Here is an 18,492-nt window from a genome sequence, read left to right as displayed (position 1 = left end):
GCTCTATTTTTGTTTATAGCGCAAAAAATTTAAACCGCAGAGGTGATCAAATACCACCAAAAGAAATCTCTATTTGTGGGGAAGAAACAACGTCATATTTGTTTGGGAGCCACGTCGCACGACCGCGCAATTGTCAGTTAAAGCAACGCAGTGCCGAATCGCAAAAAGTGGCCTGGTCTTTGGCCAGCCAAATGGTCCGGGGCTTAAGTGGCAGGGCTGTGGAGTCGGAGTCGAGGAGTCGGAGTCGGGGGAAATTTTGGGTACCTGGAGTCGGAGTCGGCAAACAATGCACCGACTCCGACTCCGACTCCTACTAAATTTAGATTGGAATAAAAAAAAAAAAAAAGCAAGTTTAAATGTCCCAATTCACAAAAAGTTATAATTAATGACTTCTCTACTGTAAGAATAAAGACCAATGCATGCAGTGCCTCACGTAAACCGCAAAACGAACACGTTAAAGCGGGAGTTCACCCATTTATTATGTTTTTTTTTTTTCTCCCCTTAGCTTCCTGCTCGTTTTGTCTAGGGGAATCGGCTATTTGTATTAAAATATGATCCGTACTTACCGTTTTCGAGCTGCATCTTCTTCCGTCGCTTCCGGGTATGGATCTTCGGGAGCGGGCGTTCCTTCTTGATTGACAGTCTTCCGAGAGGCTTCCGACGGTCGCATCCATCGCGTCACTCGTAGCCGAAAGAAGCCGAACGTCGGTGCGGCTCTATACTGCGCCTGCGCACCGACGTTCGGCTTCTTTCGGAAAATCGTGACGCGATGGATGCGACCGTCGGAAGCCTCTCGGAAGACTGTCAATCAAGAAGGAACGCCCGCTCCCGAAGACCCATACCCGGAAGCGACGGAAGAAGATGCATCTCGAAAACGGGTAAGTACTGCTCATATTTTAAAACAAATAGCCGATTCCCCTAGACAAAACGAGCAGGAATCTAAGGGGGAAAAGTGCCCTCTAAGGGTGAACCCCCGCTTTAAGTGACCGTGAAGAAGCGCGCTTTTCATGTGCTTCACTATATGGCACGCAACGCACAATTAGGAGCTGCAATACTTCTACTTTCCATAGTGTTGTGTTCTGCTTTTACAGGGAACGCATGTTAGAGAACCAGTAAGTGTCCAAATAAAAAAATTCCAACAGGAGTTTTATAAAGCACTAAAAGAAGATGAAAAGTATGATCGCTCATGAAAACTTACTGTTGAAGAAGCCATCCTTGTTTATCCAGAGATCGTTAGTGATGTGATGTGGCCAGAATAGTTACTGCAATGCCACCCACCCAAGTCAGTGTCGAAAGATTATTTTCAGCCCTAAAAATAATAAAGTCGGACTTAAGAGCCTCTATGAAAGAGGATCTGGCAGAGGAAATTCTCTTCCTTAGAACTCTACATTGAACTGATTTGCATTTTCTAAGCCTATAACTACATTTCAAGATTAATATAAACCATTTCTAGGTTTTACAGATTTTGTTTTTGGTTCATTATAGATAAGCTTTGTTTTTGTTCTAAAACAACCAAATAATGTGGTTTGTATTTTTGAACTGGTAAAGATCCTGTTCCTGATGTTTATGCCTGCTGCTACTATCCAGCCACTTGATTGTTTTCATTGTGTTTGTCTTTTGCTTAAACTGTGCAATACAGTAGACTGTTGGCTTCCCAGCCAGTAGTCCTGTGGTAGGTTGCGTTTCTTTCCCTCAAGGAATGTATAAAATACATTCGCATATTAATACAGAGGAGTCGGAGTCGGGGAGTCGGAGTCGGAAGTACATAAAACTGAGGAGTCGGAGTCGGAACATTTATCTACCGACTCCACAGCCCTGTTAAGTGGTTACCACCTTAATCAGCCACAGAACCCGTGTAATTCATATGTGTTTGGGTTTAAAGGGATGAGGTGGCAACCCTAGGTTGCAGTAACCTCTCCATCCAGAGGGGGGCCATATCGCTGGACGCGGGGTGGGCGGGGGTCGATGTGGTGATTGTTCGGTATACAAAGTTGTAACGGTCAGGGGTTAACGCCGTTACGATATTCCATTCCATCAACCCAAGACAGCTTCCGACACTCCACAATCCAGCAGACACGATCCATTGGATTTCCCCCCAGAATAATGAGACACAGCTCTGTTCTCTGGTTCCAAACAGACAGACTTTCTGACTCCGGGATAAGTTATTCTCACCTGCTACATAATACACATTCCTTTAGTAAACATAATTGACATGCTAATCCACATGTCACATGACCTTTCAGACTGCCAACACATATCTATCATCAATAGAACTTTCACACAATGAAAGGTTCTTGAGAGGCAGACTTAATTAGCACAATAGAATGCAAACACAGCAAGCTTTTATCACGACAGCCAGGTAGACTTAATTAGCACCTCAACAGTCTATGTCCCCACATTAAGGAATACTGTCCTATTGACCTGTTGGGGTCAGAATAAACCACTTGTAATATTTCAAGATCTCCTGCAATACATGAATTATCATTACTGTCCCATCTCATATAATCCGAGATATCATTTCTCAGTCATCCTATGCCCCTAAATGGACATAGGATGACCCTAGACACAAGAGTCATTAGTGAAGCTGGCACAGGAGTACCCCGCATCCTTCAAAAGTCTCTGGGTATCCCGGGCCATACCGTTACAAAAGTGTTTCCAATCTGTTTCAGGCATTATTTCCAGGAATGGTGGAGTTGAAGTGAAGGTCACATTCACCCCATCCAGCTACGGAACGGCTCAGATCGGCCTGGAATTACTGATTTCTGAGTTCAATGCCAAACCATACAGCTGTGTCTTCACCGGGACGTGCTCCCCGAACCTCTCTGCCGTGTACGTATATCCCCGGCGTAGCCAAGTGTGTGTTATGGACGTAGGTTGGGTCCCTCTAATGGCGGCTCTATTGTCTCTAAAGGAAGGAAGAGTCTGAAAAAGTTGACGTTCCCTCCAAGGTGAGCCTGAAGGGCCCCGAGAGAGCGGCACCGAGGATCTCCCGCAAGAAGAGACATTTACAGTCTCTGCAGCAGAACGCGTCCCGGGTACGTCACCATGAACCGTGGTCGGTAGCGTGATTGTTGTACGTTCAGATGTGTCTAATGGTAACCAATCCGAACACAATGTGATTCTATACACATTATGTTATTATATTCACCGCTCTCAGGTCATCGAATTCCAGAATCTGCGATTCCCACTCAATCTCTCCAATCCTCACGCTGTGGCCACCGTCCTGAACCAGCAGCCGGGGAAACTCAGACTGAAGGAGATGCGGGAAGGTGAGGGGACCTCTCTATTATTATATGAGGGAGAGGAGATTATAATATATTATCCATGTTCACATCTACCTGTACTCCTCTCCACCAGGCCTCACCTGTCCTGGTAAGAAAAGCCGCCAAGAGAAGGAGACTTTGTTCCAGCAAGTCGTGCAGCAGAATGTGGCAGAGGAGGAGGCCAATCAGCTGCGATGGTGAATATTGTGCTCCTTTCTTTACCTGTATTGGGGAATGGAGGTGATCGCAGACCTGCGGTTTTCCTGCGTTTAGGTCCGGGCAGATGTGATCCTATACAGGCCACCATTCCTAGTGCATTCCGAACACTGATATTCACACATTAACTTCATGCCATCTGCTGATATCCATGTAATTGGCAAAATCCGACCATTCCTTCAACAGTTGGGAGGGTGGGCACACTGGATAGAGGAGTGGTTGGGAGCGTCGGCACACTGGATAGAGGAGTGGTTGGGAGAGAATTGTTGGGAGGTGGATGTCACTAGACAAAAGAGTGGTTGGGAGTGGACAGAGGGGTGGTTGGGAGGGTGGAGGCACTGGACAGAAGAGTGGTTGGGAGGGTGGAGGCATTTGCCAGAGGAGTGGTTGGGAGAGTGGAGGCACTGGACAGAAGAGTGGTTGGGAGGGTGGAGGCACTGGACAGAGGAGTGGTTGGAAGGGTGGAGGCACTGGACAGAGGAGTGGTTGGGAGGGTGGAGGGAGGCACTGGACAGAGGAGTGGTTGGGAGGGTGGAGGCACTGGACAGAGGAGTGGTTGGGAGGGTGGAGGCACTGGTCAGAGGAGAGGGTGGGAGCACTGGACAGAAGAGTGGTTGGGAGGGTGGAGGCACTGGACAGAAGAGTGGTTGGGAGGGTGGAGGCACTGGCCAAAAGAGTGGTAGGGAGGGTGGAGGCACTGGCCAGAAGAGTTGTTGGGAGGGTGGAGGCACTGGCCAGAAGAGTGGTTGGGAGGGTGGAGGCACTGGCCAGAAGAGTGGTTGGGAGGGTGGAGGCACTGGACAGAAGAGTGGTTGGGAGGGTGGAGGCACTGGACAGAAGAGTGGTTGGGAGGATGGAGGCACTGGACAGAAGAGTGGTTGGGAGGGTGGGGGCACTGGACAGAGGAGTGATTGGGAGGGTGGAGGCACTGGACAGAGGAGTGGTTGGGAGGGTGGAGGCACTGGACAGAGGAGTGGTTGGGAGGGTGGAGGCACTGGAGAGAGGAGTGGTTGGGAGGGTGGAGGCACTGGAGAGAGGAGTGGTTGGGAGGGTGGAGGCACTGTACAGAGGAGTGGTTGGGAGGGTGGAGGCACTGGACAGAAGAGTGGTTGGGAGGGGGCAGGCACTGGACAGTGGGGGTGTTGGGAGGGTGGAGGCACTGGACAGGAGAGTGGTTGGGAGGGTGGAGGCACTGGACAGAGGGGTGGTTGGGAGAGTGGGGGCACTGGACAGAGGAGTGGTTGGGAGGATGGAGACACTGGACAGAGGGGTGGTTGGGAGGGTGGGGGCACTGGACAGAGGGGTGGTTGGGAGGGTGGGGGCACTGGACAGAGGGGTGGTTGGGAGGGTGGAGGCACTGGACAGAGGGGTGGTTGGGAGGGTGGAGGCACTGGACAGTGGGGTGGTTGGGAGGATGGAGACACTGGACAGAGGGGTGGTTGGGAGGGTGGGGGCACTGGACAGAGGGGTGGTTGGGAGGGTGGGGGCACTGGACAGAGGGGTGGTTGGGAGGGTGGAGGCACTGGACAGTGGGGTGGTTGGGAGGGTGGAGGCACTGGACAGTGGGGTGGTTGGGAGGGTGGAGGCACTGGACAGTGGGGTGGTTGGGAGGGTGGAGGCACTGGACAGTGGGGTGGTTGGGAGGGTGGAGGCACTGGACAGTGGGGTGGTTGGGAGGGTGGAGGCACTGGACAGTGGGGTGGTTGGGAGGGTGGAGGCACTGGACAGTGGGGTGGTTGGGAGGGTGGATGCACTGGACAGTGGGGTGGTTGGGAGGGTGGAGGCACTGGACAGAGGAGTGGTTGGGAGGGTGGAGGCACTGGACAGTGGGGTGGTTGGGAGGGTGGATGCACTGGACAGTGGGGTGGTTGGGAGGGTGGAGGCACTGGACAGAGGAGTGGTTGGGAGGGTGGAGGCACTGGACAGTGGGATGGTTGGGTGAGTGTGAGATTTCCCAGCATTCCTCCTCCCGCTCCCTATACCGGAGATTCCAGAGTCTTTGGTTTGTGAAATGTCATTTCTGGCGCAAAGTGTTCCATGGAAGCGTCCGATACACGCCTGGGAACGTCTCCGCCAACCACAGACAGTAATCCTCCCGTTCCTCCACTTCACAGGCAGATCCACCGCGGCAGTGACCCCGCCTCTCCCCGACAACGTCAGCGCATACGAGAGGAACGTCTGAGCGCAGAGGAGGAATATCAGGTCAGAGATCATTACACCTCACCAACCAGATCTGTCCAATCTGACCTCCGACCTCCCCTTCAGTCTTATATCCTCCCCCCACCCCCCTTCAGTCTTGTATTCTATACTCCCCCCATCCTCCCTTCGGTCTTATATTCCCCCCTTCAGTCTTATATCCTCCCCCCATCCCCCCTTCAGTCTTATATTCCCCCCTTCAGTCTTATATCCTCCCCCCCATCCCCCCTTCAGTCTTATGCCCCCCTTCAGTCTTGTATTCTTCCCCATCCCCCCTTCAGTCTTATATACTCCCCCCCACCCCCCCTTCAGTCTTATATCCCCCCCCTTCAGTCTTGTATCCTCCCTCCATCCAAACCCCAAACATTTATAGTCATATATCTGGTTTATGTGTGTGTGGGGGCGGGGTGATATCATTACCACAAATATGACGATGGTCCAATCACGGTATTTCTGTGACACAGGTGATGATCGGAACCCCCGACTTCCATGGAGAATACAGAGGTCAGTGTGTGAGCGCCGTGTCCCGGCGGGTGCTGCGGAGGTCGGAGCCGGTGAGTCGGAGGTCGGGTATTATCTCCTCCATCTACATACATGACATAAGATAACGCATTGTGTGTCCTCCACAGCTTCCCACACTTCAGCCTCAGTTTGACCTTTACCTGAACGAGCTCTGGGCCAATAGGAACCGAGCATTGCGACGTTTCCAGCAGGCTGCCCGCAAGGTGAGACCGCGATCCGGTGCTGACACCACGGGTCACCCGGGACACAGGGATGGGAATCCGACATCATCCACACCTCCCGATATCTAAGACACGCCCCTCAGTTATATAGAGAGGTCTCGCCCCCATTTTTATTTATATATAGGACACGCCCCCAGTTATAGAGAGGTCTCGCCCCCATTTTTATTTATATATAGGACACGCCCCCAGTTATAGAGAGGTCTCGCCCCCATTTGTATTTATATATAGGACACGCCCCCCAGTTATATAGAGAGGTCTCGCCCCCATTTTTATTTATATATAGGACACGCCCCCAGTTATAGAGAGGTCTCGCCCCCATTTTTATTTATATATAGGACACGCCCCCAGTTATAGAGAGGTCTCGCCCCCATTTGTATTTATATATAGGACACGCCTCCCAGTTATAGAGAGAGGTCTCGCCCCCATTTTTATTTATATATAAGACTCTATGTCCAGTGTACCTGCATTCTGTGCTCCATCCTCCGTGTTTCAAGCTCCGTGTTCCATGCTCCGTGTTTCGTGTTCCATGCTCCGTGTTCCATGCTCTGTGTTCCATGCTCTGTGTTCCGTGTTCTGTGTTCCGTGCTCCGTGTTCCATGCTCCGTGTTCCATGCTCCGTGTTCCATGCTCCGTGTTCCATGCTCCGTGTTCCATGCTCCGTGTTCCATGCTCCGTGTTCAATGCTCCATGTTTCGTGTTCCATGCTCAGTGTTCCATGCTCCATGCTCCGTGTTCCATGCTCCGTGTTCCATGCTCCGTGTTCCATGCTCCGTGTTTCGTGTTCCATGCTCCGTGTTTCGTGTTCCATGCTCCGTGTTTCGTGTTCCATGCTCCGTGTTCCATGCTCTGTGTTCCGTGTTCCATGCTCCATGTTTCGTGTTCCGTGCTCTGTGTTCCGTGCTCTGTGTTCCGTGCTCTGTGTTCCGTGCTCCGTGTTCCATGCTCCGTGTTTCGTGTTTCGTGCTCCGTGTTCCATGCTCCGTGTTCCGTGCTCCGTGTTCCGTGCTCCGTGTTCCATGCTCAGTGTTCCATGCTCCGTGTTCCATGCTCCGTGTTCCGTGCTCCGTGTTTCGTGTTCCATGCTCCGTGTTCTATGCTTCGTGTTCCATGCTCCGTGTTTCGTGTTCCGTGCTCTGTGTTCCGTGCTCTGTGTTCCATGCTCTGTGTTCCATGCTCCGTGTTCCATGCTCCGTGTTTCGTGTTCCATGCTCCGTGTTCCATGCTCCGTGTTTCGTGTTCCATGCTCCGTGTTCCATGCTCCGTGTTCCATGTTTCGTGTTCCATGCTCTGTGTTCCATGCTCCATGTTTCGTGTTCCATGCTCCATGTTTCGTGTTCCGTGCTCTGTGTTCCATGCTCCGTGTTCCATGCTCCATGTTTCGTGTTCCATGCTCCGTGTTCCGTGCTCTGTGTTCCATGCTCCATGTTTCGTGTTCCGTGCTCTGTGTTCCGTGCTCTGTGTTCCGTGCTCTGTGTTCCGTGCTCTGTGTTCCGTGCTCTGTGTTCCGTGCTCTGTGTTCCATGCTCTGTGTTCCATGCTCCGTGTTTCGTGTTCCATGCTCCGTGTTCCATGCTCCGTGTTCCATGCTCCGTGTTTCGTGTTCCATGCTCCGTGTTCCATGCTCCGTGTTCCATGTTTCGTGTTCCATGCTCTGTGTTCCATGCTCCATGTTTCGTGTTCCATGCTCCATGTTTCGTGTTCCGTGCTCTGTGTTCCATGCTCCGTGTTCCATGCTCCATGTTTCGTGTTCCATGCTCCGTGTTCCGTGCTCTGTGTTCCATGCTCCATGTTTCGTGTTCCGTGCTCTGTGTTCCGTGCTCTGTGTTCCGTGCTCTGTGTTCCGTGCTCTGTGTTCCGTGCTCTGTGTTCCATGCTCTGTGTTCCATGCTCCGTGTTTCGTGTTCCATGCTCCGTGTTCCATGCTCCGTGTTCCATGCTCCGTGTTTCGTGTTCCATGCTCCGTGTTCCATGCTCCGTGTTCCATGTTTCGTGTTCCATGCTCTGTGTTCCATGCTCCATGTTTCGTGTTCCATGCTCCATGTTTCGTGTTCCGTGCTCTGTGTTCCATGCTCCGTGTTCCATGCTCCATGTTTCGTGTTCCATGCTCCGTGTTCCGTGCTCTGTGTTCCATGCTCCATGTTTCGTGTTCCGTGCTCTGTGTTCCGTGCTCTGTGTTCCGTGCTCTGTGTTCCGTGCTCTGTGTTCCATGCTCCGTGTTCCATGCTCCATGTTTCGTGTTCCGTGCTCTGTGTTCCGTGCTCTGTGTTCCGTGCTCTGTGTTCCATGCTCCGTGTTCCATGCTCCATGTTTCGTGTTCCATGCTCCGTGTTCCGTGCTCTGTGTTCCATGCTCCATGTTTCGTGTTCCGTGCTCTGTGTTCCGTGCTCTGTGTTCCGTGCTCTGTGTTCCGTGCTCTGTGTTCCGTGTTCCATGTTCCGTGTTCCATGCCCCGTGTTCCATGCTCCGTGTTCCATGCTCCGTGTTCCATGCTCCGTGTTCCGTGCTCCGTGTTCCGTGCTCCGTGCTCCGTGTTCCATGCTCCGTGTTCCATGCTCCGTGTTCCGTGCTCCGTGTTCCGTGCTCCATGTTTCGTGTTCCATGCTCTGTGTTCCGTGTTCCGTGTTCCATGCTCCGTGTTCCATGCTCCGTGTTCCATGCTCCGTGTTCCATGCTCCATGCTCAGTGTTTCGTGTTCAATGCTCCGTGTTCCATGCCCCGTGTTCCATGCTCCGTGTTCCATGCTCCGTGTTCCATGCTCCGTGTTCCGTGCTCCGTGCTCCGTGCTCCGTGTTCCATGCTCCGTGTTCCATGCTCCGTGTTCCGTGCTCCGTGTTCCGTGCTCCATGCTCCGTGCTCCGTGTTCCATGCTCCGTGTTCCGTGTTCCGTGTTCCATGCTCCGTGTTCCATGCTCCGTGTTCCATGCTCCGTGTTCCATGCTCCGTGTTCCATGCTCCATGCTCAGTGTTCCGTGTTTCGTGTTCAATGCTCCGTGTTCCATGCTCCGTGTTCCATGCTCTGTGCTCCGTGTTCCATGCTCCGTGTTCCATGCTCCGTGTTTCGTGTTCCATGCTCCGTGTTCCATGCTCCGTGTTCTGTGCTCCATGCTCCGTGTTTCGTGTTCCGTGCTCCATGCTCCGTGTTCCATGCTCCGTGCTCTGTGTTCCATGCTCCGTGTTTCGTGTTCCATGCTCCGTGTTCCATGCTCCGTGTTCCGTGTTCCATGCTCCGTGTTCCATGCTCCGTGTTCTATGCTCCGTGTTCCATGCTCCGTGTTCCATGCTCCGTGTTTCGTGTTCCATGCTCCGTGTTCCATGCTCCGTGTTCTGTGCTCCATGCTCCGTGTTTCGTGTTCCGTGCTCCATGCTCCGTGTTCCATGCTCCGTGCTCTGTGTTCCATGCTCCGTGTTTCGTGTTCCATGCTCCGTGTTCCATGCTCCGTGTTCCGTGTTCCATGCTCCGTGTTCCATGCTCCGTGTTCTATGCTCTGTGTTCCATGCTCCGTGTTCCATGCTCCGTGTTTCTTGTTTCGTGTTCCATGTTCCATGCTCCGTGTTCCATGCTCCGTGTTCCATGCTCCGTGTTCCATGCTCCGTGTTTCGTGTTCCATGCTCTGTGTTCCATGCTCCGTGTTTCGTGTTCCGTGTTTCGTGTTCCATGCTCCGTGTTCCATGCTCCGTGTTCCATGCTCCGTGTTTCGTGTTCCATGCTCCGTGTTCCATGCTCCGTGTTTCGTGTTCCATGCTCCGTGTTCCGTGCTCCGTGTTTCGTGTTCCATGCTCCGTGTTCTATGCTCCGTGTTCCATGCTCCGTGTTTCGTGTTCCATGCTCCGTGTTCCATGCTCCGTGTTCCATGCTCCGTGTTTCGTGTTCCATGCTCCGTGTTCCATGCTCCGTGTTCTATGCTCCGTGTTCCATGCTCCGTGTTTCGTGTTCCATGCTCCGTGTTCCATGCTCCGTGTTCCATGCTCCGTGTTCCATGCTCCGTGTTCCATGCTCCATGCTCCGTGTTCCATGCTCCGTGTTTCGTGTTCCATGCTCTGTGTTCCATGCTCTGTGTTCCGTGTTCTGTGTTCCGTGCTCCGTGTTCCATGCTCCGTGTTCCATGCTCCGTGTTCCATGCTCCGTGTTCCATGTTCCATGTTTCGTGTTCCATGCTCCGTGTTCCATGCTCCGTGTTCCATGCTCCGTGTTCCATGCTCCGTGTTCAATGCTCCATGTTTCGTGTTCCATGCTCAGTGTTCCATGCTCCATGCTCCGTGTTCCATGCTCCGTGTTCCATGCTCCGTGTTCCATGCTCCGTGTTCCATGCTCCGTGTTTCGTGTTCCATGCTCCGTGTTTCGTGTTCCATGCTCCGTGTTTCGTGTTCCATGCTCCGTGTTTTGTGTTCCATGCTCCGTGTTCCATGCTCTGTGTTCCGTGTTCCATGCTCCATGTTTCGTGTTCCGTGCTCTGTGTTCCGTGCTCTGTGTTCCGTGCTCTGTGTTCCGTGCTCCGTGTTCCATGCTCCGTGTTTCGTGTTTCGTGCTCCGTGTTCCATGCTCCGTGTTCCGTGCTCCGTGTTCCGTGCTCCGTGTTCCATGCTCAGTGTTCCATGCTCCGTGTTCCATGCTCCGTGTTCCGTGCTCCGTGTTTCGTGTTCCATGCTCCGTGTTCTATGCTCCGTGTTCCATGCTCCGTGTTTCGTGTTCCGTGCTCTGTGTTCCGTGCTCTGTGTTCCATGCTCTGTGTTCCATGCTCTGTGTTTCGTGTTCCATGCTCCGTGTTCCATGCTCCGTGTTTCGTGTTCCATGCTCCGTGTTCCATGCTCCGTGTTCCATGTTTCGTGTTCCATGCTCTGTGTTCCATGCTCCATGTTTCGTGTTCCATGCTCCATGTTTCGTGTTCCGTGCTCTGTGTTCCATGCTCCGTGTTCCATGCTCCATGTTTCGTGTTCCATGCTCCGTGTTCCGTGCTCTGTGTTCCATGCTCCATGTTTCGTGTTCCGTGCTCTGTGTTCCGTGCTCTGTGTTCCGTGCTCTGTGTTCCGTGCTCTGTGTTCCGTGCTCTGTGTTCCGTGCTCTGTGTTCCATGCTCCGTGCTCCATGTTCCATGCTCCATGTTTCGTGTTCCGTGCTCTGTGTTCCGTGCTCTGTGTTCCGTGCTCTGTGTTCCATGCTCCGTGTTCCATGCTCCATGTTTCGTGTTCCATGCTCCGTGTTCCGTGCTCTGTGTTCCATGCTCTGTGTTCCGTGCTCTGTGTTCCGTGCTCTGTGTTCCATGCTCCGTGTTCCATGCTCCATGTTTCGTGTTCCATGCTCCGTGTTCCGTGCTCTGTGTTCCATGCTCCGTGTTCCATGCTCCGTGTTCCGTGCTCCGTGCTCCGTGTTCCATGCTCCGTGTTCCATGCTCCGTGTTCCGTGCTCCGTGTTCCGTGCTCCATGTTTCGTGTTCCATGCTCTGTGTTCCGTGTTCCGTGTTCCATGCTCCGTGTTCCATGCTCCGTGTTCCATGCTCCATGCTCAGTGTTCCGTGTTTCGTGTTCAATGCTCCGTGTTCCATGCCCCGTGTTCCATGCTCCGTGTTCCATGCTCCGTGTTCCATGCTCCGTGTTCCGTGCTCCGTGTTCCATGCTCCGTGTTCCGTGCTCCGTGTTCCGTGCTCCGTGTTCCGTGCTCCATGTTTCGTGTTCCATGCTCTGTGTTCCGTGTTCCGTGTTCCATGCTCCGTGTTCCATGCTCCGTGTTCCATGCTCCGTGTTCCATGCTCAGTGTTCCGTGTTTCGTGTTCAATGCTCCGTGTTCCATGCTCCGTGTTCCATGCTCTGTGCTCCGTGTTCCATGCTCCGTGTTCCATGCTCCGTGTTTCGTGTTCCATGCTCCGTGTTCCATGCTCCGTGTTCTGTGCTCCATGCTCCGTGTTTCGTGTTCCGTGCTCCATGCTCCGTGTTCCATGCTCCGTGCTCTGTGTTCCATGCTCCGTGTTTCGTGTTCCATGCTCCGTGTTCCATGCTCCGTGTTCCGTGTTCCATGCTCCGTGTTCCATGCTCCGTGTTCTATGCTCTGTGTTCCATGCTCCGTGTTCCATGCTCCGTGTTTCGTGTTCCATGCTCCGTGTTTCTTGTTTCGTGTTCCATGCTCCGTGTTTCTTGTTTCGTGCTCCGTGTTCCATGCTCCGTGTTCCATGCTCCGTGTTCCATGCTCCGTGTTTCGTGTTCCATGCTCCGTGTTCCATGCTCCGTGTTTCGTGTTCCATGCTCCGTGTTCCATGCTCCGTGTTCCATGCTCCGTGTTCCATGCTCCGTGTTTCGTGTTCCATGCTCCGTGTTCCATGCTCCGTGTTTCGTGTTCCATGCTCCGTGTTCCGTGCTCCGTGTTTCGTGTTCCATGCTCCGTGTTCTATGCTCCGTGTTCCATGCTCCGTGTTTCGTGTTCCATGCTCCGTGTTCCATGCTCCGTGTTCCATGCTCCGTGTTTCGTGTTCCATGCTCCGTGTTCCATGCTCCGTGTTCTATGCTCCGTGTTCCATGCTCCGTGTTTCGTGTTCCATGCTCCGTGTTCCATGCTCCGTGTTCCATGCTCCGTGTTCCATGCTCCGTGTTCCATGCTCCGTGTTTCGTGTTCCATGCTCCGTGTTCCATGCTCCGTGTTCCATGCTCCGTGTTCCATGCTCCGTGTTTCGTGTTCCATGCTCCGTGTTCCATGCTCCGTGTTTCGTGTTCCATGCTCCGTGTTCCGTGCTCCGTGTTTCGTGTTCCATGCTCCGTGTTCTATGCTCCGTGTTCCATGCTCCGTGTTTCGTGTTCCATGCTCCGTGTTCCATGCTCCGTGTTCCATGCTCCGTGTTTCGTGTTCCATGCTCCGTGTTCCATGCTCCGTGTTCTATGCTCCGTGTTCCATGCTCCGTGTTTCGTGTTCCATGCTCCGTGTTCCATGCTCCATGCTCCGTGTTCCAGGTCCTGGTGCGCTGTAGAGTTGATCGCAGGTTGGGCCGTCTGAGGAAATTGCTGCAACGACTTCAGGCGGAGTCAGCGGGGGATGGGACGTTCGGTAAGACATCATTAGTCATGTGACTTGTTTATAATGAATTGTGCGGATCAGTCCGGAGTGACTCTTTATATTACACAGAGAGCGACAGCGAGGAAGTGATCCCCGCCCCCACCAATCCGATCCTCTTCTATGACTTCCCCCCGTACCCTGCTGAACCCCAGGGATCGGTGAGTGCAGAACTGTGAATATTGCACATCGGTGGGGGAGAATGACTCTGGGTGGTTAATATTGACTCTGGGTGGGGCATGAGGACTCTGGGGCATGAGGACTCTGGGTGGGGGATGAGGACTCTGGGTGGGGGATGAGGACTCTGGGTGGGGGATGAGGACTCTGGGTGGGGAATGAGGACTCTGGGTGGGGGATGAGGACTCTGGGTGGGGGATGAGGACTCTGGGTGGGGAATGAGGACTCTGGGTGGGGGATGAGGACTCTGGGTGGGGAATGAGGACTCTGGGTGGGGGATGAGGACTCTGGGTGGGGGATGAGGACTCTGGGTGGGGGATGAGGACTCTGGGTGGGGAATGAGGACTCTGGGTGGGGAATGAGGACTCTGGGTGGGGGATGAGGACTCTGGGTGGGGGATGAGGACTCTGGTGGGGAATGAGGACTCTGGGTGGGGGATGAGGACTCTGGGTGGGGAATGAGGACTCTGGGTGGTTAATATTGACTCTGGGTGGGGAATGAGGACTCTGATTGGGTGGGGGATGAGGACTCTGGGTGGGGGATGAGGACTCTGGGTGGGGAATGAGGACTCTGGGTGGGGAATGAGGACTCTGGGTGGGGGATGAGGACTCTGGGTGGGGGATGAGGACTCTGGGTGGGGGATGAGGACTCTGGGTGGGGAATGAGGACTCTGGGTGGGGAATGAGGACTCTGGGTGGGGAATGAGGACTCTGGGTGGTTAATATTGACTCTGGGTGGGGAATGAGGACTCTGATTGGGTGGGGGATGAGGACTCTGGGTGGGGGATGAGGACTCTGGGTGGGGAATGAGGACTCTGGGTGGGGAATGAGGACTCTGGGTGGGGGATGAGGACTCTGGGTGGGGGATGAGGACTCTGGGTGGGGAATGAGGACTCTGGGTGGGGAATGAGGACTCTGGGTGGTTAATATTGACTCTGGGTGGGGAATGAGGACTCTGATTGGGTGGGGGATGAGGACTCTGGGTGGGGCATGAGGACTCTGATTGGGTGGGGAATGAGGACTCTGATTGGGTGGGGGATGAGGACTCTGATTGGGTGGGGAATGAGGACTCTGATTGGGTGGTTAATATTGTCTCTGGGTGGGGCATGAGGACTCTGGGTGGGTGGGGAATGAGGACTCTGATTGGGTGGGGTATGAGGACTCTGGGTGGGGAATGAGGACTCTGATTGGGTGGGGAATGAGGACTCTGATTGGGTGGGGAATGAGGACTCTGATTGGGTGGGGAATGAGAACTTTCCATTGATGTTTACATAGATGTGCTCACCCTACGCTACACTTTTTATATGGGGGGGCGGAGCTTTAAAGTTTTCTTAAATAATTTGTATTTATTTTGTTCATCAATTTTTTATTTTATTTGTTTGTGTAAATGATATTTATTGGTATCACAGGGAGGCTAACAAGCATTATAATGTGACAGGTCCTCTTTATGGAGATATAGGGGGTCTCCCCCGCCCTTCAATGCAGCTATTCATATATACAGTATGTGACAAAAGTAAGTACACCCCTCAGTGACATTTCTTGTGACAACACTGAAGAAATGACACTTTGTATCTACAATGTTGTGTAGTGAGTGTACAGGGGGGGGGAGGGGTGTACAGGGGGGGGGAGGGGGTACACAGGGGGGGAGGGGTGTACAGGGGGGGGGAGGAGTGTACACAGGGGGGAGGAGTGTATGGCTTGTATAACAAATAACTCAATACACAGCCATTAATGTCTAAACCGCTGGCAACAAAAGTCAGGACACCCCTAAGTGAAAAAGTCCAAATTGGGCCCAAAGTGTCAATATTTTGTGTGGCCGCCATTATTTTCCAGCACTGCCTTAACCCTCTTGGGCATGGAGGTCACCAGAGCTTCACAGGTTGTCACCGGAGTCCTCTTCCCCTCCCCCATGATGACATCACAGAGCTGGTGGATGTTGAAGACCTTGCGCTCCTCCCCCTTCCCCCCCACAGATGATCAATAGGGTTTAGGTCCGGAGACATGCTTGGCCCGTCCATCACCTTTACCCTCAGCTTCTTTAGCAAGGCAGTGGTGGTCTTGGAGGTGTGTTTGGGGTGGTTATCATTATGGAATACTGCCCTGCGGTCCAGTCTCTGAAGGGAGGGGATCATGCTCTGCTTCAGTAGGTCACAGTACATGTTGGCATTCATGGTCCCCTCAATGATCTGTAGCCCCCCAGTGCCGGCAGCCCCCAGACCATGACCCTCCCCCCACCATGCCTGACTGTAGGGAAGACTACCTTGTCTTTGTCCTCCTCACCTGGCCCCTCCCCCCACACACGCCTGACACCATCTGACACCAAATACCTTTATCTTGTCTCATCAGACCACAGGACGCGGCTCCAGTAATCCATGTCCTTAGTCTGCTTGTCTCTTTCTTGTGGATCATCTTTAGAAGAGGCTTCCTTCTGGAGACCAATTTGATGCAGTGTGCGGCGTATGGTCTGAGCACTGACAGGCTGACCCCTCCCCCACCCCTTCTGGCAGCACTCATACGTCTATTTCCCAAAGACAACCTCTGAATATGACGCTGATCACGTGACCTCACCTTCCTCGGAGGACCATGGCGAGGCGGGGGAGGGGAACCCGTCCTGTTATACCGCTGGATGGTCCCGCCCCCCGCGCTGCAGATCAGTTTCAGGGTCTCGGCGATCTTCTTATATCCTCGGCCATCTTTATGTAGAGACACAATTCTTTATATCAGATCCTCAGAGAGTTCTTTCCCATGAGGGGCCATGTTGTCCTTCCAGTGACCAGTATGAGAGAGTGAGAGCGATAACACCAAATTTATCACACCTGAGACCTTGTAACACTAACGAGTCACATGACACCGGGGGAGGGGCTAATTGGGGCCCAATTTGGAGATTTTCACTTAGGGGGTGTCCTGACTTTTGTTGCCAGCGGTTTAGACATGAATGGCTGTGTGTTGAGTTATTTGCTATACAAGCTGTACACTCCTCCCCCCCCTGTACACTCCTCCCCCCCTGTACACTCCTCCCCCCCTGTACACTCCTCCCCCCCCTGTACACTCACTACACAACATTGTAGATACGGGGCCAGATTCACAAAGGTTAGCGGATCTTTAGATCCGTGTAACCTATGTGTTTTAAGATCCGCCCTCGCAAGTTTGTGAGGAAAGTGTCAAATTCACAACACACTTACCTCCAAACTTGCGACGGCGGATCCTAACTCCCCCAGCGGAATTCAAATTCCGCGGCTGGGGGAGTGTACTATTTAAATCAGGCGCGTTCCCGCGCCGATTTAAATACGCATGCGCCGTCCGGGGAATTTCCCGGCGTGCATTGCTCCCACTGACGTCAATAGGACGTCAGTGGTTGCGACGTGAGCGGGACTTGCGACGCGCGTGTTCGTGAATCGGCGTACGCAAACGACGTAGGAAATTTCAAATTCGACACGGGAACGACGGCCATACTTAACAATACTTACCCCTGCTTTTAGAAAGGGTAAGTATACGACGGGTACCGCGCTACGGAAACGACGTAAGAACACAGCGTCGGGTCCGCGTACGTTCGTGAATTTGCGTATCTCGCTGATTTACATATTATTCAGTGTAAATCAGCGGGAACGCCCCCGGCGCCATTTTTAAATCCAAAAAAAGATCCGACAGTGTAACACAGTGTGACACTGTCGGATCTCAGCCCTATCTATGCGTATCTGATTCTATGAATCAGGCGCATAGATAGGACCAGAAAAAATCCGAGATACGATGGTGTATCTGAGATACTCCATCGTATCTCTTCTGTGAATCTGGCCCACGAAGTTTAATTTCTTCAGTGTTATCACATGAAAAGATCCATCATCGGAGGAATGATCGCTGTGACCAGGAAGTGAGGTAATAAATACTGGGCGGGATCATCGGAGGGTGGAGCTCTGATAATGGTCTCTCTTCTTCTGCTGCACTCAGACTCTCGGAGGTCTCTGGGGAGTCGCTCCGCAACCAGCCGCTGTGCAACTGAAAGTGAAACTTCCCTTCTATGACCTAAAGGTAAGTCGTCACCCATCCTATACACTGCACTGTACCCACCGATCACTGTTATTGATCGCTCTTCTGTCCTCTGATCAGGTTCCTCAGCATTATAAAGTGATGGGATATCAGCCGATCAGTTCGCTCTCGGCCTCCACCTACCAATCCCAACAGTTGCCACGACCCCTGAGGAGCGGGGCGGAGGTAGTATTTACCCTCACAGCACAATGTATCTCTTATCGGGGCCCCCGACCTACAGAGGGGCCACACCGACCTGTAAGGCTCCTCCCCCGATGTCTGTACAGCTTTTCCTCTTCTCTGCCGGCAGGATGAACTTGTGCCGATCTCCAATCCCGACCCCCCGGGACCAGCGCTGAGTCCGAGGACAGATACCGGAGAAGAGGAACGTTCCGAGACCACCTACCTCACCCTGAGCCCCCCGGAGAGACTGCTGAACCCCCCCGACTTCCACCCCATGCATGTCTTTGTGAGTGGAGAAAATCTATCATTAAATTCAAGTCCCTAGACTTCCTCTGAGCTCCTCCCCCCATGGAAGAGGATTGGCTGCCTTCCGATGACATCACTGAGGAAATGACATTCTAGACAAAGGTCCGCCCCGACCCTCCTCGCCCGACCTTCCTCGCCCCGACTCTCCTCGCCCCGACCTTCCTCGCCCCGACCCTCCTCGCCCCGACTCTCCTCGCCCCGACTCTCCTCGCCCCGACCTTCCTCGCCCCGACCCTCTTCGCCCCGACCCTCCTCGCCCCGACCCTCCTCGCCCCGACTCTCCTCGCCCCGACCCTCTTCGCCCCGACCCTCCTCGCCCCGACCCTCCTCGCCCGACCCTCCTCGCCCGACCC

At 53.3% G+C, this 18,492-nt stretch overlaps 1 protein-coding gene across 1 annotated transcript in view; it reads left to right on the top strand.

Annotated features, from left to right (window-relative positions):
- Positions 1 to 2,669: 2,669 nt before the first annotated feature.
- The window catches only part of CFAP221 (cilia and flagella associated protein 221), a gene marked incomplete at its 5' end in the record, with an annotated part of 28,254 nt that continues 12,431 nt past the window's right edge, over positions 2,670 to 18,492 (top strand). The window contains 12 exon segments of the mRNA XM_040358356.1: positions 2,670 to 2,829; positions 2,912 to 3,035; positions 3,158 to 3,269; positions 3,358 to 3,460; positions 5,594 to 5,681; positions 6,140 to 6,229; positions 6,305 to 6,400; positions 13,352 to 13,445; positions 13,524 to 13,612; positions 17,573 to 17,653; positions 17,732 to 17,836; positions 17,961 to 18,119. Coding sequence (XP_040214290.1) covers positions 2,670 to 2,829; positions 2,912 to 3,035; positions 3,158 to 3,269; positions 3,358 to 3,460; positions 5,594 to 5,681; positions 6,140 to 6,229; positions 6,305 to 6,400; positions 13,352 to 13,445; positions 13,524 to 13,612; positions 17,573 to 17,653; positions 17,732 to 17,836; positions 17,961 to 18,119 — 1,301 coding nt within the window.

Source organism: Rana temporaria, chromosome 6, assembly GCF_905171775.1.
Source record: "Rana temporaria chromosome 6, aRanTem1.1, whole genome shotgun sequence".
NCBI lineage: Eukaryota > Metazoa > Chordata > Amphibia > Anura > Ranidae > Rana > Rana temporaria.
This window is presented reverse-complemented; position numbering and strand designations above follow the sequence as displayed.